General features: G+C 42.4%; 2 protein-coding genes across 2 annotated transcripts in view; one reads left to right on the top strand and one right to left on the bottom strand.

Annotated features, from left to right (window-relative positions):
* The first annotated feature begins 666 nt into the window (after positions 1-666).
* LOC139465436 (innexin-11-like) lies at positions 667-8744 on the top strand. The gene is made up of 2 exons (XM_071247148.1): positions 667-774; positions 7012-8744. Exon 2 carries the CDS (start codon positions 7016-7018, stop codon positions 8216-8218), a length of 1203 nt encoding a protein of 400 aa, XP_071103249.1. The 5' UTR covers positions 667-774; positions 7012-7015; the 3' UTR covers positions 8219-8744.
* Positions 8745-11669: 2925 nt separating this feature from the next.
* Positions 11670-26568, bottom strand: part of LOC139465928 (serine hydroxymethyltransferase, mitochondrial-like) — a 35738-nt gene continuing 20839 nt past the window's right edge. Inside the window, exons 5-12 of the mRNA XM_071247931.1 lie at positions 26259-26340; positions 25310-25432; positions 24985-25124; positions 23176-23341; positions 22583-22682; positions 21599-21754; positions 18917-19024; positions 11670-17887 (exon numbers count right to left, since the gene is read on the bottom strand). Coding sequence (XP_071104032.1) covers positions 17760-17887; positions 18917-19024; positions 21599-21754; positions 22583-22682; positions 23176-23341; positions 24985-25124; positions 25310-25432; positions 26259-26340 — 1003 coding nt within the window. The 3' untranslated portion in view covers positions 11670-17759. The remainder of the gene's footprint in view (positions 17888-18916; positions 19025-21598; positions 21755-22582; positions 22683-23175; positions 23342-24984; positions 25125-25309; positions 25433-26258; positions 26341-26568) is intronic.

The following is a 26568-nucleotide window of genomic DNA, read 5'->3' on the forward strand; positions in this document are numbered from 1 at the left end:
GGGATTCGAACCTACAATCATAATTTTCTGGCATGTCCAAGGGACGCAACTCTGCACAGCGAATTGTGGGCCCCAAACGACTGGGCCACCCGGTTTTATATATGTCGGACTTCAAGATAGTACCACTTCCGTGAGGAGTCCAGGTAAGAATTGATACCCAGCAACCTGTGCCTGTCGAAAGAGATGGATGGGATGGTCAGGTCGGTGTCTGGGTTGACTGACTCACTGACCCACACAGGTCGTTGTTCATTATACCAATCACTGGATTGTCTGGTCCAAGTTCAATTATTTACGGGCAGCCGTAATATTGCTAGAACGCTTTCTGAGTGCGGCATCAAACAACAAACAAACAAGCAAAGAAGATTTGTCGTGGACATTAATGAGGCAATCTGTTTGTACATGCGATGAGTTGAGGCCATATTGCGGCCATGCTTGTTGTCTACTGGTGGTATAGTAAGCATGTTTCATTCCGACTGAACCGGGAAAAATATCAGGATGAAATTAAAAATGTAGTGAACCCTGAAAAGGACGATGTTCATGTACATTGTTAATGTGTTTACATGGAACCAAATCGTGTTTACATGTAAGTTACATTTGTTTACTATGTGCAGATATCCGTGCTGGTTCATCTGCGTCATATGTCCCGCCTGGACCGGAAGTAAGAGGAAATGGAGCAGGGAGGAGTATAAGAGGAACGCTGGAAATCTGCAGTCGGTAAACTTCACCCTTCCCCTTGACCCAGCACAACGTCGTACGTCAACAACCTTGAAACGTGTAAGTAACATTATACATCTTGAAACGAAGAGAAAGTTACAGTAAGTTTGAAGTGTCGGAACTTGATATAGGTTGCTTATAAGATTGTGCTAAGGAACCAAATTTTGTATTTGTTTCTGTTTAGTTAATCTCGATCTTTTGGACAAAAGGCTACGTGTAACTTCAATCTGCAAATATACTACACAAAAGAAGTTAAAGAACACTCGATTTTTTATGTGATAAGAGTTGATCGTGACCAAGACAGATTAATTATCGTCATATGAAATAATCACATGTGTTTATCGACCGACCATTTGATATTCGGGGGGGGGGGGGGGGGGGATACTTCAATAATTATTTGGATTTATGATTAGTATACTAGTGCCACCATCATTGGATGTTGAACTTTATCAACTCGATTACCAGATAGCTCTTCCATATTTACAGCCGAATCAAATGCCAGTTTATCTGGACCGGAATATATAAACGTCGAACCATAAGCGTCTCATTATTTTATCAGACTCCCGTCTTCTGGCAATAAAAGACGTTTCCTGTCAGCATCCAATTTTGTTGGTGACCCACCTATGTTGGAATCGTTGGTACCACAATGGCTGATGCTGCTACAAAACAGCACTCAACAAATTTGTGTCACGACTTTTTATCCCAAACAGTGCTTAAAGTGCATAAAGAACTAATGCAAATAATTTAAAATAACTTTAACAAAAAATGGTCACCTTTATTCTCAGCATTTGATTCATAGCTCGCTGTTGATACATGCTATGTTTGAGTCTGAGTGTGTGTTGAAACCATTTTGGTTTGAAATAGGACATTGTTTGTTTCCAACCCTTTAATATTTTAAAGAGTGTATTGTGCCATTCATTGCACAGAACCCCCAGCAGTTGAAGGGATGGTGTAAATCTTGCTGGGGAACCGTGCAGGTAGCGGAAGTATCGGAAGTCCCCATGGTCCCTAGTATGGTGGCCTGACATTGGTTGCTGGTGATCTATCGCCCATTTTGATATTGTATTGTTGAATGGTCATTTCTTCTCTATAACTAGTTTTACAATCGAAACTGTGATAATCTAGTAATTGTACTGTCCATCGATGACAGGTTTTTATTCAATCTAAATATATGTCTTATCAATGTATAATTTCGTCTCGTCACGACATGGCGGAAACATTGCCGATGTGACGTTAAATTTTAACTTACTCACTGTCCAAATACATACTTGTATTTCGAAACAAATATAATTGTGTATCTCAAGATGTTCAAATACCTCCATTCCGTCATTGTCCGGATGTTTATGAAGGATATGTCGACACTCAACTCGGTGGGCCGCCATCTGACCTGTGAGTGTCGACGTATCCGGCCGTCACTGCCGCTTTCCACATACAGACAACTAGTGAAGTGAGGTGAAATGGGGTTTGACGTCGCGTCCGAGATCATTGCGTTTATATAGCGACGTGCATGCACGTGTCTGTGTGGCTGCTTGTACTAGTCCGGTATAATGCCGATTTATAGTGCTAGCACACTGAGATACCATGTCGCAGTTTTACATGAATACCCCACTCAGACACAGTATACTGTCTCCAAGCCGAACAGTCCTTGTTTTAGCCCCTTAATGCAGAGCGCCTGGCAGGGTAGCAACAAGTACTATCTTTTAATGACTTTTGGTATGACGCAGGCGGAGGCTCTACCACTTGACCACGGAGACGGATGGACATGGTTATTATGTATGGTGTAACTATAAACATGTTATACTTATATGCATGTACATGCTTCTTTTAACTGAACAAAATACACCTTTGATATGTGACAGTGAGATAGAAATACCTTTCTCTTTAACGAACATGTTTCGTTGGCTAGTTACCTCGCCTACAGTGGTCTGCACGCTATTATCGAACTTCTTCAAATAGAAAGAATAAGTATTAAAACAAATGTTTATATATATAAATGGTGAATTCAAAATGCAACTACCAAAATATTTTTAACTTTTTTGATAGGCATTTGGAAGTAAGAATGAGTATTAAAACTAATGTATATATATATAAATGGTGAATTCAAAATGCAACTACCAAAATGTTTTTTTTAAACTTTTTTGATAGGCATTTGGAAGTTGGAATACCAAGTAAGGATAGGATTTATGGATGAACAACTTCTTTATTACAATTAGGAGCGACGTTTCGGTGTAGGTTCTATCACCGTTATCAAGCAAGTGATGTACAGAGTATGGTTGACAAGTATAAATACAGGTAGGAGGTAATGTTTATACAGTAGAGTAGATATCAGATGTAGTTACACTGGAGTGAAGAAGCCTGTTATGTACACACAAGAGTAGTAAAGACAAGTATCGGCGAAGTCAGTAACATAAACAAAAGGGTGAAGCCAGTATCATAAACAACAGGATTATGACTGATTGGGGTCTTTGATGAGTTGGTGGTACGCTGGAGGTATGCAATAGCCTTGGTCACGGTTGATCGAATGTTGGACTATGGTAACGGTGTTAGAACATACAACGAAACGTCGCTCTTAATTGTAATAAAGAAGTTGTTCATCCATAAACTTATCCTTACTTACCAAAATGTCATCTTTAATCATAACACGTCATAAAACTACGTATCGTGGCCGTCTTTCCCAACGTATGCGCATGTCACAAATACAGTTTCCTGTGTCAGTTCATGGTGCGGTCGTTTGAAGATGTTTGTCCATATCATCAGGTGAATAATTATGCATTTGAATATTAAATACTGCAATAGGTGATTATGGTTCCATGAGACCTAGTGCGGCAGCTTTATATGTTTAGAATGCAAAAGAGATACAAAACTTCAATAGATTATAATAAACTACGAGCAATTTTTTTCTCATTTGTTTTTCGACGATTAAATTGTTCATAAACCTGTCCGTCATATTGTGTTCTAAACCCTACGTTGTAGTTGTCCGCTATCAGCGTGAACTACAATCCTGACCTCAAACTGCCCATCCTATCCCATACGTAAACACGACTTGGAGCAATCCGCTTTTGTCCTGTAATTAAGCCCGACTTTAAGCTGTCCGCATTGTGTACTAAACCCCACTTAAAGCTGTCCGTATTGGGGTGTACTAAACCCCGCTTAAATCTGTCCGCAATATGGTGTACTAAACCCCGCTTAAATCTGTCTATATTGGGTTGTACTAAACCCCGCTTAAAGCTGTCCGTATTATGGTGTACTAAACCCCGCTTAAATCTGTCCCTATTGTGGTGTACTAAACCCCACTTAAAGCTGTCCATATTGGGGTGTACTAAACCCCACTTAAATCTGTCCGTATTGTGGTGTACTAAACCCCACTTAAAGCTGTCCGTATTGTGGTGTACTAAACCCCGCTTAAATCTGTCCGTATTGTGGTGTACTAAACCCCACTTAAATCTGTCCATATTGGGGTGTACTAAACCCCACTTAAAGCTGTCTACATTGTGGTGTACTAAACCCCACTTAAAGCTGTCCGTATTGTGGTGTACTAAACCCCGCTTAAATCTGTCCGTATTGTGGTGTACTAAACCCCACTTAAATATGTCCGCATTATGGTGTACTAAACCCCGCTTAAAGCTGTCTACATTGTGGTGTACTAAACCCCACTTAAAGCTGTCTACATTGTGGTGTACTAAACCCCGCTTAAATCTGTCCGTATTGTGGTGTACTAAACCCCACTTAAAGCTGTCTACATTGTGGTGTACTAAACCCCACTTAAATCTGTCCATATTGGGGTGTACTAAACCCCACTTAAAGCTGTCTACATTGTGGTGTACTAAACCCCACTTAAAGCTGTCTACATTGTGGCGTACTAAACCCCACTTAAATCTGTCCATATTGGGGTGTACTAAACCCCACTTAAAGCTGTCTACATTGTGGTGTACTAAACCCCACTTAAAGCTGTCCGTATTGTGGTGTACTAAACCCCGCTTAAATCTGTCCATATTGGGGTGTACTAAACCCCACTTAAAGCTGTCTACATTGTGGTGTACTAAACCCCACTTAAAGCTGTCCGTATTGTGGTGTACTAAACCCCGCTTAAATCTGTCCGTATTGTGGTGTACTAAACCCCACTTAAAGCTGTCCGTATTGTGGTGTACTAAACCCCGCTTAAAGCTGTCTACATTGTGGTGTACTAAACCCCGCTTAAAGCTGTCTACATTGTGGTGTACTAAACCCCGCTTAAATCTGTCCGCATTGGGGTGTACTTAACCCCGCTTAAATCTGTCCGCATTGGGGTGTACTAAACCCCGCTTAAAGCTGTCTACATTGTGGTGTACTAAACCCCACTTAAATCTGTCCTCATTGTGGTGTACTAAACCCCACTTAAATCTGTCCTCATTGTGGTGTACTAAACTCCACTTAAATCTGTCCGCATTGGGGTGTACTAAACCCCGCTTAAAGCTGCCTACATTGTGGTGTACTAAACCCCACTTAAAGCTGTCCATATTGGGGTGTACTAAACCCCACTTAAATCTGTCCGTATTGTGGTGTACTAAACCCCACTTAAATCTGTCCGTATTGTGGTGTACTAAACCCCGCTTAAATCTGTCCGTATTGTGGTGTACTAAACCCCACTTAAATCTGTCCATATTGGGGTGTACTAAACCCCACTTAAAGCTGTCTACATTGTGGTGTACTAAACCCCACTTAAAGCTGTCCGTATTGTGGTGTACTAAACCCCGCTTAAATCTGTCCGTATTGTGGTGTACTAAACCCCACTTAAATCTGTCCGCATTATGGTGTACTAAACCCCGCTTAAAGCTGTCTACATTGTGGTGTACTAAACCCCGCTTAAAGCTGTCTACATTGTGGTGTACTAAACCCCGCTTAAATCTGTCCGTATTGTGGTGTACTAAACCCCGCTTAAAGCTGTCTACATTGTGGTGTACTAAACCCCACTTAAATCTGTCCATATTGGGGTGTACTAAACCCCACTTAAAGCTGTCTACATTGTGGTGTACTAAACCCCACTTAAAGCTGTTTACATTGTGGTGTACTAAACCCCGCTTAAAGCTGTCTACATTGTGGTGTACTAAACCCCGCTTAAAGCTGTCCGTATTGTGGTGTACTAAACCCCGCTTAAAGCTGTCCGTATTGTGGTGTACTAAACCCCGCTTAAATCTGTCCGTATTTTGGTGTACTAAACCCCACTTAAAGCTGTCCGTATTGTGGTGTACTAAACCCCGCTTAAAGCTGTCTACATTGTGGTGTACTAAACCCCACTTAAAGCTGTCCGTATTGTGGTGTACTAAACCCCGCTTAAATCTGTCCGTATTGTGGTGTACTAAACCCCACTTAAATCTGTCCGCAATATGGTGTACTAAACCCCGCTTAAAGCTGTCTACATTGTGGTGTACTAAACCCCGCTTAAAGCTGTCTACATTGTGGTGTACTAAACCCCGCTTAAATCTGTCCGTATTGTGGTGTACTAAACCCCGCTTAAAGCTGTCTACATTGTGGTGTACTAAACCCCACTTAAATCTGTCCATATTGGGGTGTACTAAACCCCACTTAAAGCTGTCTACATTGTGGTGTACTAAACCCCACTTAAAGCTGTCTACATTGTGGTGTACTAAACCCCGCTTAAAGCTGTCTACATTGTGGTGTACTAAACCCCGCTTAAAGCTGTCCGTATTGTGGTGTACTAAACCCCGCTTAAAGCTGTCCGTATTGTGGTGTACTAAACCCCGCTTAAATCTGTCCGTATTGTGGTGTACTAAACCCCACTTAAAGCTGTCCGTATTGTGGTGTACTAAACCCCGCTTAAAGCTGTCTACATTGTGGTGTACTAAACCCCGCTTAAAGCTGTCTACATTGTGGTGTACTAAACCCCGCTTAAATCTGTCCGCATTGGGGTGTACTTAACCCCACTTAAATCTGTCCGCATTGGGGTGTACTAAACCCCGCTTAAAGCTGTCTACATTGTGGTGTACTAAACCCCGCTTAAATCTGTCCTCATTGTGGTGTACTAAACCCCACTTAAATCTGTCCGCATTGGGGTGTAGTAAACTGCTCTACTGCTCTCCGGGGCTTTAGACGACTGGGCCACGATTATACCGCAACCTCAGCAAGGAAGGCTCTGAAGGTTTCATCTATATATACTACTCAAAAGAAGTTAAGGAACACACGATCTTTTCATATGACTAGTTACTCTGTCATGGCAACACAGGGACTTCCAATTGTGGGTGTTCTTTAACTTGTTTTGAGTAGTATACAAGCTATTAAAATTATGTGTCTCTGTTCCAGGGAGATGGGTGGATCATGGTTGGGCCGCGGTGTTGACTGGGACTGGGTGGACTCTGTCAATGGCTTCTGGTCAGTGCTGTTGTTAGCCAGCTGCGCACTCGGTGCATTCGTCGTCAGGTTCATCAACCCCATCAACTGCTTGTCTAATCAAAACAAGGAGTATGGCGAGGGTGTTTGCTTCACCTCGGAGGACAAATTGTTCGTCGAGGGGATGAATCCCGACTGGCACAAGCTGGTGTCGTATCACCTCTGGGTACCCCTGATCCTGCTAGGCCAGGCCCTTTGTTTCAAGATTCCTGGCGCCATATGGAGTGCTTCCAGGGGAGTGTTTTCAATCAACATTAACGAGACGGTGGCCTGTCTGGAGAAGGTTCAACTAGCCAAGGAAGAGGTTCGCCAATCAACACTCAGAGACACTGCAGTAGTCTACAGCAGCATCCTCAGAAGCAACAGGTTCATCCAAGGCGTGTTCTACATCTTTGTCAAGGGACTATCCCTAGTCAACCTTGTCGGACAATTCGTATTTCTCACTGTATATTTTAGTCCCGTGTTATCGTTTAAGCCGAGACCTCCTGACATATTCACTTCGGTAAATCCCTTTCTTTCAAGAAGCGTTCGCTGTAGATACACGGTCCCTAGACTACAGAACACCATCATACTGGAAACAGAATGCAGGCTACAAATCAACGAAATCTATGAAAAGATGTTTGTCTTCCTGTGGTTCTGGGTCTTATTCCTCGCGGTTCTCACGTCCATCAATCTCCTTGTGTGGCTCGCCTATCTCTTCCTGCCGTTCTTCAGAAACAGCAGGATCTCTGTCCACGTCGCTGCCTTCACCGGATGTCACCCAAAAGACCCCGCTATATCGCGCTTCATCAGCAGCTTCCTTGGACTTGACGGTGTTCTGATGCTAACGTTGATCTCCCGGAACTCCAGCGAGGTGGTAGCGGCTGGACTTGCTCACAGTCTCTTCCGGGTATTTCGGGAGCAGGACCAGGGGTTCTGTGTCCAAGGTGGTCTGTCTGGACCAAGTCCCAACCACCCAGGTGGGGTCTCACTCACGGCATCTCCCGGGGCAACCAGTTCAGTCCCGGCATCTAGTACCATCGTATACTCTGAGGGCATTCCAATGACTACACTGAGCCCGTGCACCGATACACGTCCTGAGAAACCGCTTCTACAAGAAAATGGTGAAAACGGACACTAAACATCAAAAAACAGAAGCATAAGGTGTTTAGTGTGCATAAAAAACGGGGTGACATAATTCAAAAGAATATCTTTTACAACCATTTTTGGTTAAAGAATACCTTTCTTGTTTCTGGAACCAAGGGAGTATTAACTGCCCAATGCATCACTAATAAACAGCCGGGGATGGGGGAGTATACGCCCATGTTGGATGGTGGCTAACAATTAAGCAAACAAGAAATCTGATATTTGATGGTGATGTATTTGATACGGGAATCATAGTTGTGTTTTGGACCTTAAGTTTGCAGTGTTTCGGCGACAGTATCCAGCATATTATCTTTTGATGACGTTTGTTGTATTTGTGCCAAATCCAATTTTCAAGTGTATGCTTCCTTTTCTCCGGCAGGTTATATGTAGTAATTCTAAAGACATTATCTTGAATATTGACAACACTACTTTCTTTTTTCTACGATATCTGACATTGTGCATTTTTGTTCCTGCCGCGCGTAGTTCGTGTCCTTAAATAATAAACATATTTCCGTACCTGATTCTACAGCAGTTGTTCATCATTATACTCATTCTTTGAAACGCTACTTAAACTTTGAGAACATATATAAAGGTCAACTTTCTAACTTTATAATTCGTTGAAAGTCGGCTTCGTTATAAATTCGCCTGGTACAAACTTATCTAAAATCACCTTCTCTACACTAATTTAACTAAATGAAACTAGAAATTTATGTTAATCGCACGACTAAGGTCACATCTGCGGGATGTTTATTTCTGAACGTTTCATGTTTATATGGACGCTTCATAAACAAGCACGGTAGCGCCAATCCCTCGGCGGGAAACGCAATCCAAGGGACGTAACTGCGATTATCACACCACAGATCACACGGTACACACCGAACGGTGGCCCTCGCTAAGGTCAGAGCATTTTACTGCACTAATTATGACCAGATAGTGGGTACCCTACCGTTCTGTTTCCTGCAGACAACTCTTCCCAAACCATTTGACAATCTAGCACTAGGATGCTAAGACTCCAAGATGTCAGCTCCATATTAACAATTTGATGATATTGTTTGTTTGTTTGTTGTTTAACGCCGCACTTGACAATATTCCAGCTATATGACGGCGGTCTGTATAACAATCGAGTCAATCCAGTGATTGACATCATGAGCATCGATCCGTGCAATTTGGTTACGATGAGAGAGTGAGTCGAGTTTAATGCCGCTTTGAACATTATTCCAGTTTTTTCATGGCGTGTCAGCTTAATGTGGGAGGGAAGCCCAAAGTGACGCAGTTCTCAGACGTTTCCGCTTTGGTGAAACCCACTAGTTCGGGTATGGCGCTGGCAAAGGCAGAAACATAATCAGGGTGAAACCTGATTCAAACACGGGAGCAACCAAAAGTTCTAGCAATGTGGGCATGGATGGCTAATATATCTGTATCATACGGATGCGGGGCCCCATCACTTTTTCGTCTGTCAGTCGTTGTATTTCTGTGGTGATTTGTAGGTTTTAAATCAAAGTGATTTAAAATTATAGTAGAGTTTCTTTTGGCCGTCAGTGTATTTATCATTGGGGATATGTGTCATAATTTGGTTTAGTGTTTAATATAATGGACATAAGCGTTGTCATACAAAGCGTATACACGTGATAGCATAATTGTTAAAGAATATCTGTCCTGTCAGCTTAATGTGGGAGGAAAGCCCAAAGTGATGCAGGTCTCAGACGTTTATCACTTCGGTGAAACCCACGAGCACGGTATGGTGCTGACAAACCTAGAAACATAATCAGGGCGAACCGGGATTCGAACCCACAATCATAGGTTTCTGGCGTGTCCACAGGACGCAACACTTCACAGCGAATCACGCCAGACGACTGGGGCACCTGTGCCCCCTGTGCCCCCTGTTCCTGTAGTGAAGTTGTTCCTTTGTACTGTCTTTTTCAAAGGGATTTATTCCCATGGAACAGTGTTTACTGAAATACAATTTCAGCATACAAACATTCATACAGTTTGGCCCTCACACTACGAAGGTTCACACTCCAGCAAACTCACACAACCTGAAAGTTAATTCTTAAATATATTTGATGTAAATTTCAAATTGTTTTATTTTCATCAATACAGTCTTTGGAAAAACACATCTAACATACATCACCATTCATCATATATCTATATTATGATCTTGCAAATACCGACAATCATATGTATGTTTCATAACAGTTTATTTCTTAGTATTTTTTATTTCCTGTAGAGACAGTTGGGTAGCCTAGTGGTTAAAGCCTTTGCTTGTCAAGCCAAAGTCCCGGGTTTGAATCCCGACAAGGGTACAATGTGTGAAGCCCATTTCTGGTGTCCCCCACCATGATATTTCTGGAATATAGCTAAAAGCGGTGTAAAACCATACTCACTAACACACTCACTTATTTCCTGTATAAAATGGGGTATGTGGACTCGCCAATGTGTCCTTTCTGTAGACATGCATCATGTGACACCACCTTTGGATGAACCTAAGTCAATATTTGGCGTGAAATGCTGTAGTCTTCAAAACAATACACAATCAAGGTCTTATCAAAATGACATATGAATAATCACATCTTCTTTGTATGGCACATGATGAACAGTAACAGGTAAGCAAGAGTAGTCTTTAAAGATCATGGCTGGTACACATTAACTAGTGCTAGTATCCACCAATGAACAGAATGGTTGCCATCAGTCCAAGTTGCAACAGAAAATAACAAAACCACAAGTGTGATATGAAATATATTTATTTGCAGCTGCCATTCTGCCATCACTGTTACACTGTGAGACAAGCAGGCCACAGGTCATCAAATATGGCTAAGCGAGCAGTCTGGAGATAACAAACCTTTTCCCCAAAAATCCTTATTCTTCCATCACCTGAATAAAAAACATCTTGATGTTACCCCAACCACAGAATCACAGACAGTGAACCAGCAGGTGCTTGCTTGCAATATAGTCATGTATCTAGGCTCTGTGGTAAGAGGCTGGTTACTGACAGGATACTTATAACCTAGTTTGCATGGAGGTGTGAACAGCCTACAAAAATTGAAAACATTTCAAACACTTTTCATTTACTTTTTGATTTATCTGAAACAATTAATAACTATGAGATCTACATGTAAAGGAACCTAAAAATTGTTCTTTTCAGTGTGTCATAATATCTCCACCCATGCTATATCAAACAATGGTAGCTCGTTAAGTATTTGAAGCTCACAGAAAGACATGAAACAAGTCTCCTGCACCTTGGATGGCTCCCCTGTGACCATGCCGTGGTGAGTGTTGGGGTCTTCCTGTGAGTGTGTTCATACACATACATGCACTGACGACAGTGTAGGTAAGGGTTAAGTCAAAAGGGGCTGACCGGGGATTATTCTTTGAGACCAAATTTGTTATGGGGTAATGCTGCAAGACAATAATTCCCCCCCCCACCCCAACCCATAACCCCCAAAATTACCTACAAAACGATAACTTTTAATACATCAAACTTGTAAAACTCAAAGACAAATAAGCTCTGTCCAGTATTTTCTGGAACAAATTCTTTCCCCAAAAACATGTCAAGGAGTCTTTACATCAGGGACCTGGTACTACATTGACTTATGCTGGTGTGTGGATCCTACTGAGGAGGTCCACATGGAGATCCAACTACACTACCTACAATGGATCGGTGGACTGTGATCAAAGACTAAACAACACGGCTCATGATATGCCTTATTCTAAACTCACGTCCCAAAGAAACGCTAACCACAGAAACATATAGAGAAGTATGTGCCCTATCTATGATGTTACATGTGATCTGTTCATGGGAATCGGTTCACACAACATACCAGTATGTTCGCTTGTGCATCTAACCAAATCTGATATCTGTTGAATATGAGTAAATCTTCATATATTAACCAGCATGTAAGGTATTCAAGTTTCTTTTGGCGGTGAGAATATATCAATATGTATTGTTCCCCAAACTGTTGAAATGATTGCACATCAGTCAGTCGGTATACTGATGTTACTTCCATCTTCATCATATGAAGTCTATCCTAGCTGAATGAATTAATGCTGCTTAACAATAACAATATAATACATGCAAAGAATACAATGTTGCTCTAAAATACTGTTTTGTCGCTTCAACTTCAATGAAAACAATTATTCTCTAGAGACCATTTGACGCCTGGCATTACATATTAATTATGACATTTGATATGCTTAAACAAAACATATAGTTTGGTCAAGATGGGACAGCACAGCAACAAACAACAGCGATTAACTGATAAACAACAGCAGATAATAAAATAACAGCAATTAACTGATACACACAACAGCAGATTATTACATAACAGCAAGAACTGATACACACGACAGTAGGGTATAACATAACAGCAAGAACTGATACACACGACAGCAGGGTATAACATAACAGCAAGAACTGATACACACAACAGCAGGGTATAACATAACAGCAATTAACTGATACACACGACAGCAGGGTATAACATAACAGCAAGAACTGATACACATACAGCAAACACTACGAAGTGTCAACTAAAAATCTTTGAAAACAAAATAAGGAGAAAGTAAGGCCACAACACATAAACTCATGTTCGTCATATTTCTACTGCCAAGAGTTGGGAAATTTGCTTTGGAAATGACAACATGAATTCTTTTGAAAACATTAAAATACATTTTCTTCCCCGAGTCATAAGCTTTTTCAAGCAGTAGCATACATGATGTGATAGTGTAGTATTTTCAAGAATACATATCCAGGAGAGAAGCTTTTCTTCCGGGGCGGGTTTAGCTGACTCAGCAGTTTGGATATGGTGGTGCTGTAGAAACTAGAGTTACCTGCCCCTACACTTAACACCATCACCATGATGAATTTTAGGAGTCTTTTCTAAGATCAAGTAATTACCATGTTGGGCTTAAATGTAAAACAATTATGATAAATTTGGAACAAAGGATACACTCCTGCAACATGAATAGCCTCCATCAAAGACTAACAGAACAGGTCAAACAGAAAATAACCTCAAAATCTAGATTACAATTGAACAATAATCATACGTAGCTGTGTTTTTACAATATAAATAAAGACATTTATCACAATCTCGTAAAAACAATCTTATACCATCAGTGATCCTGGCTGGTCAGTGCATTCACATCCTGGTCATCGTGTGTGCAGACAAAATATTTCTGTATAAAATAATGTATGCGAAAAGCCTCCTCCGCCATCAGATCTAACACCGGGACAAGACAGAACCTACGTTGAGACAGTCGGGTCTAAAAAAAAAAGCAGTGACTAATTCTTAAATCAGTTCAGTACAGAACGAAAGTGGTTATCTTATTGTAGCATCTCATTTTGATTTCTTAAGAAAGATGCCCCCAAATACTTCCCAAAGCTTTGCAGAGGACAAGGGTGTTGGCAAATAATTCAACACCAGACAAGAATTACAACGTTTCACCCAGAACATGTGGAAAATGTGTAACATCAAAAACAAATAACTTGCAAATTCAACAAAATGCAGATGGGTGTGATCTTGTGAAGAAATCTGCAAGATAATCTTGTCGTTATCATGTTTATTGTGCAGTGAAAACTGGATTGCAGTAGACAGACAGTAGAAAGAGCAGACATACTTAAACCTTTCCAGCCCAGATGTGACAGTATCGAAACCATAGATGCTTTACAAGACCTGCGCAGTTGATGAAATAGTTACAATTTTAGGGCTCTCAACAAAGAAATTTCAAAATCAGTAAATCGTCTTATGTGTCTTTTTCCTACTCTTGTCCTGCTGTAGAATACGGTCATAATGGTGAATGTGCATAGAAACAGTATCTTGGATTGTTAAGTGTCAATTGTTCACAGGTTGGGGAGAAGATACTGACTCCAACAGAACAAAGATCGTCGGTTGTAACATGGAGTATATGTAGTTGCCATGACAACATGGCGACTATTCCTCCATCATTCTCAGAGATAACCACTCGAGTAAAACAAAGGAAGGCCTAGCACTTGATGATGCAACAACTTGCTTAGATCTAACAAAAGCTTCATTAATTTGAGTGAAACATCCCAGGAACACACGGCCAATAAACATCTGTCGAAGACTAGAGATTCCAGGAGCGAGGAACAAGTAACAAAGGTGGGGACTAGCTACAGTGTGACGAAGACTAAACTGGAGAAATTCTTGAGGCAGAGTACAATATGTCTGATTATATTTGGTCTGTGTATCATACTTGCATCAAGTAGAGTAAATTCCATCTTCCCGAGGAAAGGGAGTTAACTGACTATAAAAGTCCAGTTTCCACCCTTGCCAAACTAGGCTGGTATAATGGAGTTACAGTTTGGCTGGCCTAACGAGTCTATGCATCGTCCAATCAAAATTGCGCATTGAAGTCGAAATCTGGTTCGTAAACTGTCATGCAGATTTCGGTCGATTGCAGGATTTGCAAAGCAAGTGCACCGCCAACTCGTCAACAGATATTTTCTAAATCATTTCATGTTTTTAATCAAGGTGCTCACATAATTTGATGCACTTCGCGATGTAAGATGTAGTTTTTATAGATCTTGATATCGATCATATCGTCTTGACCGAGTGCTGCCATTTTGTTTAAAGCAAATGCAAGTGATACGAGAGGTGGAATCTGATTGGTCCATAGGAGATGCATAGAAGGGACATAAGTCGTAACAGCCCCAGCGGCACTTCGATCGAGCCCAGGAATTCCAGCCCAGTTCGGGAAGGGTGGAAACTGGACTTTTAAAGTCAGTTAACTCTCTTGCCTCGGGAAGATGTGTTAATTCATATGTTGTACAAAAGTGCAATCAGTCTGTGAAACATTTGTACATCAGGCAGTGTTAAATCATATGGCATACTAGAGTGCAATCTGTCCGTGAAACATTTGTACATCAGGCAGTGTTAAATCATATGGCATACCAAAGTGCAATCAGTCTGCAAAACATTCGTACATCAGGCAGTGTTAAATCATATGGCATACCAAAGTGCAATCAGTCTGCAAAACATTCGTACATCAGGCAGTGTTAATTTATACATAACACACAGTGCAATGAGCTTGGGCATTATTTTAACACCAGGGGCAGTGTTAATTCTCGAAATCAGGGCTCCCACACGCAATGCACACTACACTACAAGCTCCCCAACTAGATAGTCAACCGGGTCTTTAATTGTATTTAAGAGCAGGGACTGAACAAGATATGGAATGAGGTGCTGATTTCCTCCTTACAGTTGTTATTGGAATGCTGGGACTGTTTCACCAAGAAGGAAATGTCACCTGTGCAACAGTCCCAAGGTTCTGAAGCTCACCTGAATGCTTCAGAAATAGTGTATTAGAAGGTCATACAAGGGCAGGGAATGAGCCAGAGACGTCACAACGGACAAACTCGTCTTTCTTGCCTAGTATTTGTATGAATCAGACAACACTGGACAATGATGCATATAACATTGGCACTAAGCTTTCAGTGCTGCAAGTTGGATTTGATGTAAGACAATATGAACAATGCTCAGTGTAATTCTGGTACTTGGGAATCACAGACATACATTTCAACTGTTGCCGGAGCACAACAGGCAAGATGTTATTGGCTACAAACAAAATGTAGCAGTTTACATGTGGGGGAGGGTTAGGCTGTCACCACATGGCCCAGTGATGATCTAGAACGTTAACATGTTTGGCCCAGTGATGATCAAGAACGTGAACCTGTTTGGCCCAGTGATGATCAAGAACGTGAATATGTTTGGCCCAGTGATGATCAAGCACGTGAACATGTTTGGCCCAGTGATGATCAAGATGGGGAACATGTTTGGCCCAGTGATGATCAAGATGGGGAACATGTTTGGCCTAGTGATGATCAAGAACGTGAACATGTTTGGCCCAGTGATGATCAAAATGGGGAACCTGTTTGGCCTAGTGATGATGAAGAACGTTAACATGTTTGGCCCAGTGATGATCAAGAACGTGAACATGGTTTGGCCCAGTGATGATCAAGATGGGGAGCATGATGATGTATATGCTTGACTCAGTGACAATTAAGAAGAGAAACAATGGAGTTTTAGGACTGTCTGAGATACACACACCTTCATGATCAAAGATTTATCAACCATGATAATGAGGGGATCAATCATGCGGCAGGAAGTTTTCACTCTTGACACCAACTCCCGACGAAAAAAATTCAAAATCAGTAAATTGTCTTACAAGTTAAATTCTTTACAACATCCCTAAAGGGACTTCACCTCCAAAACACAGTCAAAGCTGAACATAAAAATCACGGGTGATGGGACCTATTGAAGTCAGCCTTCATTAGGAACCTTCTGGTCATTCTTGTAAAGGGACATAAACAGGCATGGATGAAGCTACGAACGCTGTCTTACCAACTCACTGAGAGGGGAAACTAAGTTTTAATGCCCTGTTCTTTTCATGGGAATTAATTAGGTTAAAACTAAATCAAAACGCTGGGTCACGAATACTTCTAAATATTCTATACTAATAATGTCGAAATGCCTTGAAGAAAAACATACAGATCGATGAGTCATGGCAAACAAAGGATCATACAATGTCCGCTCTGGGATGGAGTGAGTGAGTTAGATTTAATGTTGCATCAGCATTCTTTCAGCAACATAGCGACCTGAGGGATGGAAATTAACTAAAAAAACAAACAAGACCACAAGGCCAGTTGTATTTGTTTTCTGCTCGCGCTAAAAATATAAGAAGACTTTCAAATTTCAATATTCAAAGATTTCAAAGGTTGTGCCAAATGTGGAGGGTGATTGATAACTTTCAGCATGAGCAAGACTTACAGGCCCTGCAGGCTAGTCCAACCATAAATTTATTAGCTGGAGGCAAACTTTATCAGCCGAAGATAAATGTTATTAGCCAGAGGTAATTTTTACTAGCCACAGGCCCACATGTAAGCAATAATTTCCATCCCAGTCCTTCTTACATTTAGCTGGCTTCCGACCACCTCATTTTACTTACTCTACGAATCTTCTACCTTTGAATACCAGCATCCTGTCTATACAGGATCACAGTGAAGTGCCGTCTCCTGTCCGGCAGTGAGAAGTTACAATACATCAACACTATCCACTAGCATCGCAACAAGCCACAGCGCTGTAGTTTGTACCAGTTATAGTGCTGAGAGACATCCATCGGCACAAGACATACACTCATAAGCTGACAGGCATACACTCAATAAAGTTTATCAAAGAAAAATAATAGCTGATAAAATTGTGACTTTTATCAGATCAACTGGTGACAAGTTCTGTCATTTATCTTACTCTCGTCTAATCACCTTTCTTGCTTCGAGGAGCAATTAACAAGTAATCAGTTCGTGCCAGGTTTTGATTGATATAATGTGTGTTTCTGTCAGTTGTTTTCATGAAACCAAAACTACAATAAGAAATATATTAAAGCCTTATCACCGTCGTAAGTGTACAAAAATAGAGATTCACAGCAAGATGAGTGTCGCAAGACAAACGTCCTCAACACCTAGGTTTTAATGATGCATGGACATTGATGGACTTCCTGGAAATGGCATTCTATCCCCGCGCCAGTTATCGGTCATCAAACCCGGGCATTGGAAATGTCTTGGCAAAGTCGTTCACCTCCGACTTGAGGGTTCTCATCTTCTCTACTGTGGCAGAATCCTCTACTAGAAATTCCTTAAAGTCCTTCAACTTTTCTGAAACAATAAATAACAATATGTTGTTGGTTTGTTTTTTGTTTAACACTGCAATATTCAAGTCAGATGATGGCAGCCTGTAAATAATTGAATATAAATCAGGCAAACCAGTGATTGATACTATGAATCCCACGATATATCAATACCTGTATCAGTATCTTAGAGACATGCCAAGTTAATTCCCTAAATATGCCAGTAAATGTTCGAAATACAGATCATCTGGCAAGCAGCTGTATATGAAGCAAGTAAGGGCTATCGCTGTCATAACAAAAACTTAAAAACATTGGATGGTTTGTGCTTCTTGTTAAGAATTCAAAAAATAAAAGAAGTGGTTCTCAGGCAGTGCCTTTTGAAAATTAAGTGCGGGTGGGCAGTGGTTTTTCTTTTGCTTGTTCAAACTAGTATGTAACCAAATAAACACTTGTGTACCATCAACAAGCATACAAACTCCTACTGCTGCCATGACCATAACACGAGATGCGCAGTAAAGCTGTGTGCATGTAAAGAGAGGTAACTGTGTGTGTTATTGGATCGCAATGTTTTTAATCATCAGGATTTTTATATCTTTTGAAAATGGAAATAAAAATGAAACATGCAGCAGACTTTATGATAATGCGGGCAGTGCCTGAGAAACAAGACTATTGGATTTTTTAGCCTAAATGCCCTATATGCCAGTAAACGTTCGAAACACAGATCATCTGGAAAGCAGCTGTATAAGAAGCAAGTGAAGGCTTCTATCACTGTCTCAACAGAATCTTCCAAACATTGGTTGCTTTGTGTTCGCACTCAGCAATATTCGAGCTATATGACGACTGTCTGTAAATAATTGAGTCTGGACCAGACAATCCAGTGATTGCTAATGTGAGCAATGATCCAAGCTATTGGAGTGCAATGACACACTCAACCAAGTCTGACCACCCAATCCACTAAGTCACCTCTTATATCCAGCATAGGTAGCCGGGGACCAGTTCTAACCCATAACCCCAACAGTGTAGCTAAACAGTTGCCTTGGCAACCACTGAGTCTTACTTGTCTGGTTCTGAACCTGAAGTCCGATGTGGACGCCCCTGTCAAGGAAATCAACGACGGTGCGGAAGTCGTCCTCCTTGAAGCCTCGTGTCGTGAGGGCTGGTGCACCTGGAATGTCAGATATAGTGAGTGAGTTTTACACAATTATATTGCAGCATTATGGTGGGGACGCCAGAAATCTACTTTACACAGTGTACCAATGTGGGGGTTCGAACCCAGACCTTTGACAGGCAAATGGATTAACCACTAGGCTATCACAGGGCTTTGTCAGGACTGACGCATCAATGTCTTCGGCGTGACGAGCGAACGCTTTAACCACTAGGCTACCCAACCGCCCCTGAAGGAATGTGAGAGAGAGATTGTAGACCCACAATGTACAGGGGCCTATGGTTACGATTACTCTGTTGACGGAATGTGTGAGAGATTGTAGAACCACAATAACCAGGGGCCTACGGTTACGATTACTCTGTTGACGGAATGTGTGAGAGATTGTAGAACCACAATAACCAGGGGCCTACGGTTACGATTACTCTGTTGAAGGGATGTGTGAGAGATTGTAGACCAACACTGACCAGGGGCCTGCGGTTACAATTACTCTGTTGAAGGAATGTGTGAGAGATTGTAGACCCGCAATGTCCAGGGGCCTACGGTTACGATTACTCTGGTGAAGGAATGTGTCAGAGATTGTAGACCAACACTGACCAGGGGCCTACGGTTACGATTACTCTGTTGAAGGAATGTGTGAGAGATTGTAGACCCGCAATGTCCAGGGGCCTACGGTTACGATTACTCTGTTGAAGGAATGTGTGAGAGATTGTAGACCCGCAATGTCCAGGGGCCTACGGTTACAATTACTCTGTTGAAGGAATGTGTGAGAGATTGTAGACCAACACTGACCAGGGGCCTACGGTTACGATTACTCTGTTGAAGGAATGTGTGAGAGATTGTAGACCAACACTGACCAGGGGCCTACGGTTACGATTACTCTGTTGAAGGAATGTGTGAGAGATTGTAGACCCGCAATGTCCAGGGGCCTACGGTTACGATTACACTGTTGAAGGAATGTGTGAGAGATTGTAGACCAACACTGACCAGGGGCCTACGGTTACGATTACTCTGTTGAAGGAATGTGTGAGAGATTGTAGACCAACACTGACCAGGGGCCTACGGTTACGATTACTCTGGTGAAGGAATGTGTGAGAGATTGTAGACCCACATTGACCAGGGGCCTACGATTACGATTACTCTGTTGAAGGGATGTGTGAGAGATTGTAGACCAACACTGACCAGGGGCCTACGGTTACGATTACTCTGTTGAAGGAATGTGTGAGAGATTGTAGACCCACATTGACCAGGGGCCTACGGTTACGATTACTCTGTTGAAGGAATGTGTGAGAGATTGTAGACCAACACTGACCAGGGGCCTACAGTTACGATTACTCTGTTGAAGGAATGTGTGAGAGATTGTAGACCAACACTGACCAGGGGCCTACGGTTACGATTACTCTGTTGAAGGAATGTGTGAGAGATTGTAGACCAACACTGACCAGGGGCCTACGGTTACGATTACTCTGTTGAAGGAATGTGTGAGAGATTGTAGACCAACACTGACCAGGGGCCTACGGTTACGATTACTCTGGTGAAGGAATGTGTGAGAGATTGTAGACCCACATTGACCAGGGGCCTACGGTTACGATTACACTGTTGAAGGAATGTGTGAGAGATTGTAGACCCACAATGAACAGGGGCCTAGAGTGCCAGGGTGCGTTGTACAAAGCCATCTTAGCGCTAAGGTGATCGCAACTCCCCTTACACTTATGACAGTCGTAGCGCTAAGGTTGTTTAGCTCAACGGTATCCTGGTTAACACTATTCTGTTGAAGGAGTGTGTGAGAGGTTGTATTCATCTCTGAATTCACATTGCTGCAAGAAAACTCCAGTGGAGACTCACTTCTTCCTAAGGGTGGGTTATGTGCTGACCAGTCTCTTGACAAGTTGCAGCCAATCTCTAGCAAAACTGAATCCCCCTAGGGGTCATGGAACAATACTGTACCCAGCACAAGTGATCTTGTGACAGTGATGTAGCACATTCCAACCACCCCCTTACCTAGACGCAGGCCCCCAGGGGTCGTGGCACTCTTGTCCCTAGCACGTCCCAACCGCCCCCTTACCTAGACGCAGACCCCCAGGGGTCATGGCACTCTTGTCCCCAGCACGTCCCAACCACCCCCTTACCTAGACGCGGGCCCCCAGGGGTCATGGCACTCTTGTCCCCAGCACGTCCAAACCACCCCCTTACCTAGACGCAGGCCCCCAGGGGTCGTGGCACTCTTGTCCCCAGCACATCCCAACCACCCCCTTACCTAGACGCAGGCCCCCAGGGGTCATGGCACTCTTGTCCCCAGCACGTCCCAACCACCCCCTTACCAAGACGCAGACCCCCAGGGGTCATGTCACTCTTGTCCCTAGCACGTCCCAACCACCCCCTTACCTAGACGCAGGCCCCCTGGGGTCATGGCACTCTTGTCCCCAGCACGTCCCAACCACCCCCTTACCTAGACGCAGGGCCCCAGGGGTCATGGCACTCTTGTCCCCAGCACATCCAAACCACCCCCTTACCTAGACGCAGGCCCCAAGGGGTCATGTCACTCTTGTCCCTAGCACGTCCCAACCACCCCCTTACCTAGACGCAGGCCCCCAGGGGTCATGGCACTCTTGTCCCCAGCACAAGTGTTCTTGTTGACAGTGATGTAGCACATTTCTAGAACACGCTCTATGCGAGCACCGTCTGTGCCCTTGGGTCGAAGGTCAACCAGGACCAAGTGATTGTCTGTGCCCCCTTGAACAGAAGAGAAGACAAATTCAATCATTGTGACACAAACACCTTGGATACACCATCACACAATCATGACACAAACACCTTGGATACACCATCACACAATCAGGACACAATCACCTTGGATACACCATCACACAATCATGACACAAACACCTTGTATACATCATCACACAATCATGACACAACCACCTTGGATACACCATCACACAATCATGACACAAACACCTTGTATACACCATCACACAATCATGACACAAACACCTTGTATACACCATCACACAATCAGGACACAAACACCTTGGATACACCATCACACAATCATGACACAAACACCTTGTATACACCATCACACAATCATGACACAATCATCTTGTATACACCATCACACAATCATGACACAATCACCTTGGATACACCATCACACAATCATGACACAAACACCTTGTATACATCATCACACAATCAGGACACAATCACCTTGGATACACCATCACACAATCAGGACACAATCATCTTGTATACACCATCACACATTAGACATCATTTACATCCCACGTTGACTAGACAAATACACAATGTAAAATATTATAATAAAGTTAGATTTAGTTACTGGTAATATTATAATAGCAGTTACTATATACAGTGCAGTGATCTTTGCCAGACAAACCAGTGACTGAATGCATGGGCAATGATCCATCATTATAACATGCTATGAACCAAGTCACAAAGACTGACAACCACATCGAACCTTCCCGCCTCACACAGGGATAGATAGAGTCCGGGCATCCACTCTAACACGGGTCCCACGCGGTCCAATAAAGTACTGACCTGAGACAACTTTGTAGCCATGTTTCACCAGGGCATCACTCATGGCCTTGGCGTTCTTCAGCACCTGTGTCTGGTATTCACGGAACTCTGGTGACGCTGCCTAGAGGAGAAGTGAGTGAGTAAGTATGGTTTAATGGTCTTATGGTTTCAGCAAGATTCCAGTAATATCATGGCGGGCGTCACCCATTGTACCCATATGGGGACTCAAACGTGTCTTTCGTGTGATGAGCAAACGCCTAAACCTCTAGGTTACCCCACCGTCCCCAAGAAGAGGAACGCAGTAAGGTGGAAGGCTTCTAGCCATGTTGTCTGTACACCATACAACCTGACACATCCAGCAGAATGTTGAGTGAGTGAGTGAGTGAGTGAGTGAGTGAGTGAGTGAGAGTGAGTGAGTGAGTGAGTGAGTGAGTGAGTGAGTGAGTGAGTGAGTGAGTGAGTGAGTGAGTGAGTGAGTGAGTGAGTGAGTGAGTGAGTGAGTGAGTGAGTGAGGGAGTGAGAGCGAGCGAGCGATTAAAGTGGCCTGTAAATACAGGAGTGTTGTCCAGGCAAGATTGCAAGATTGCAAGGCTGCATGAGTGTTGTAGGAATACCTCTTTGAGAGCGATGGCAACACCAGCGATCTGGTGTTCATGCGGTCCTCCCTGCAGCGCGGGGAACACAGCCCCGTTGATCCGCTTGTCCAAGTCCCACAGTATGTCCTTCCCAGTCTTCTTGTCGACCCCCTTCACCCCCTTCCTGTAGAAGATGATGCCAGACCTGCAACACACAAGTCCCTGTACTTCACCGGGGGCAGGTGGTGAAAGAACGTTCAATTTTAGATGTCATGACTTAGTTTTGTCCATGCTGCACATGTTTCTTCTCTCACATGCTTTGATCACATTCCTACATTAACACATATTAATGTTTTGAATGTACACTTGTTTACACTAGTCTACTAACCAGTATATTATCATGAGCTGAGTACTTTCTCCTCTAGAGAATATTGACACTTTCATATGAAAGTGATGCAAGGTTAATCACAATGGCCAGTGAGTTGTTTCTAAAACAGCATTGAATACATAGTCAAACACTGTTGTGTCCAAGTTGAAGAGACCTACGTAAATGTTTTAAGTTATCCAAGGTTTTGACACACCCAGAAGTGATGAATAAGGAAGGAATAAGGGACTAAGCTTTTAATTCGATACAACCAAATGTTTGACACATCAAAGTTTGACACAACGGTGTTTGACACAAGGGTGTTTGACTATAGTTGTTTCCATTCAGCCATGAGAAGACACCATATTTCATCAAATAAGAACAATGGTGTTTGTTTTATTCAGCCAGCTCCCAGATCCAGCACCTTGAACTTTAGCTATTCGTTTATACCTGCATTTGTAAAGAATAAATACTTTCATTGTAAATTCTTGCCATATGGTGCTTATTACAGGAAGTGCTCAGCAGGGACCCTTAATTTTCCATTCATACAAGGGAGAAATCAGTTAATGTAATGTAGCTATCGGCACTTATGGGAGAATGGGCTAATTTAAAGCTATCATTTTGATCAAAGCTGCTTCCTTATTAAAGGAAATATGGTATTAGTCGTCTAGTTCTGAGTATTAGAGGAAATACGGTATGAGTCATCTAGTTCTGAGTATTAGAGGAAATACGGTATGAGTCATCTAGTTCAGAGTATTAGAGGAAATACGGTATGAGTCATTAGTTCAGAGTATCAGAGGAAATACAGCATGAATCATCTAGTTCTGAGTATTAGAGGAAATACGGTATGAGTCAATAGTTCTGAGTATTAGAGGAAATACGGTATGAGTCATTAGTTCTGAGTATTAGAGGAAATACGGTATGAGTCATTAGTTCTGAGTATTAGAGGAAATACGGTATGAGTCATTAGTTCTGAGTATTAGAGGAAATACGGTATGAGTCATCTAGTTCTGAGTATTAGAGGAAATACGGTATGAGTCATTAGTTCTGAGTATTAGAGGAAATACGGTATGAGTCATCTAGTTCTGAGTATTAGAGGAAATACGGTATGAGTCATTAGTTCAGAGTATTAGAGGAAATATGGTATGAGTCATTAGTTCTGAGTATTAGAGGAAATACGGTATGAGTCATTAGTTCTGAGTATTAGAGGAAATATGGTATGAGTCATTAGTTCTGAGTATTAGAGGAAATACGGTATGAGTCATTAGTTCTGAGTATTAGAGGAAATACGGTATGAGTCATTAGTTCAGAGTATTAGAGGAAATACGTTATGAGTCATTAGTTCAGAGTATCAGAGGAAATACGGTATGAGTCAATAGTTCAGAGTATTAGAGGAAATACGGTATGAGTCATCTAGTTCAGAGTATTAGAGGAAATACGGTATGAGTTGAGTTCTGCGTGTCCCTGAGTCTGCCTCTCATTACCTGGGTCCTCTCAGTGTCTTGTGGGTCGTGGAGGACACGACATCTGCGTACTCGAAGGGGCTCGGGATGACATCTGCTGCCACCAGTCCAGATATGTGCGACATGTCCGCCAACATGTAGGCTTTGCACTGATTGCATATCTGCAACACACACACACACAGCCCAAGTATTGACCAGGTATACAGGTACATATCCAACCTATCATCAGGGCGAAATGAGATTCAAACCACGATTATAGGTGTCGCAACTATCCACAGCCAATGGCAGCAGCTTAGACAACTGGGCTATCTAGTGTCTGTGTTTTAAGATTCAGTAAATTGCTCACCTCTCTGAATGCCTTGTAGTCAAGGAGACGGGAGTATGCAGTGGTGCCAGCAATGATGAGGCGAGGACGGAAGAGTCGGGAGGTGACGCTCAGCTGCTCATAGTCAATGTAGCCGGTCACAGGCTGAAGTAGAGAAAGTTTAAATCATTTCAACATGGACATGTTTGGATCCACAAGAATAACATCTAGATTGTCCAGGATATTAACTTGATGTGAGTTAGTGAACGTCAACCATAGGCAACCATCAAGCACATCGTTCTGGAGATCTGTTATCCCTAATATCAAGCACATTGTTCTGGAGACCCTGTCAGCCCTAATATCAAGCACATCGTTCTGGAGACCCTGTCAAACCTAATAACAAGCACATCGTTCTGGAGACCCTGTCAAACCTAATATCAAGCACATCGTTCTGGAGACCCTGTCAGCCCTAACATCAAGCACATCGTTCTGGAGACCCTGGCAAACCTAATATCAAGCACATCGTTCTGGAGACCCTGTCAGCCCTAACATCAAGCACATCGTTCTGGAGACACTGTTAGCCCTAATATCAAGCACACTGTTTTGGAGACCCTGTCAGCCCTAATATCAAGCACATCGTTCTGGAGACACTGTTAGCCCTAATATCAAGCACACTGTTTTGGAGACCCTGTCAGCCCTAATATCAAGCACATCGTTCTGGAGACATTGTTTGTCCTAATATCAAGAACATTGTTCTGGAGCTCTATTAGCCCTAATATCAAGCACATTGTTCTGTAGCTCTATTAGCCCTAATATCAAGCACATTGTTCTGGAGCTCTATTAGCCCTAATATCAAGCACATTGTTCTGGATGGTAACAAGTACCATCTCTTCACGTCTTTTTGGATGACAAGGCAGGGATAGAAACAAAACACTCTATCCACTCAACCACAGAGAGAGTCACTCAAACACAATATTATGTTGGTACATACATTGATCTTGTAAGGCATAGACTCAAAGAAGATGGACGTTGCAGACACTCGTTTCAAATCAGTCATAAAGCCGTGGGTTAAGCTGAAAAGTGAACAGACATTCTGAAAGCAAACAGTTGCTGTAACAGAGAGAGATTTCTATGACATAGCCACGGTATGCTCACAATGAGCTATAGAGAACCACAAGTACAGAAGCTCACCTATATTCAGGCATATTTGAGCCTTGAGTGGTGAGGGTGTCCTAGAACAGACAACTTGTCTCAAGACCATCCAACACAAGTTTCCATGCCTGGTTCTTAATATCTTAAGA

This window comes from Haliotis cracherodii, unplaced genomic scaffold (genome assembly GCF_022045235.1).
Source record: "Haliotis cracherodii isolate W230 unplaced genomic scaffold, xgHalCrac1.p SCAF_18, whole genome shotgun sequence".
Taxonomy (NCBI): domain Eukaryota; kingdom Metazoa; phylum Mollusca; class Gastropoda; order Lepetellida; family Haliotidae; genus Haliotis; species Haliotis cracherodii.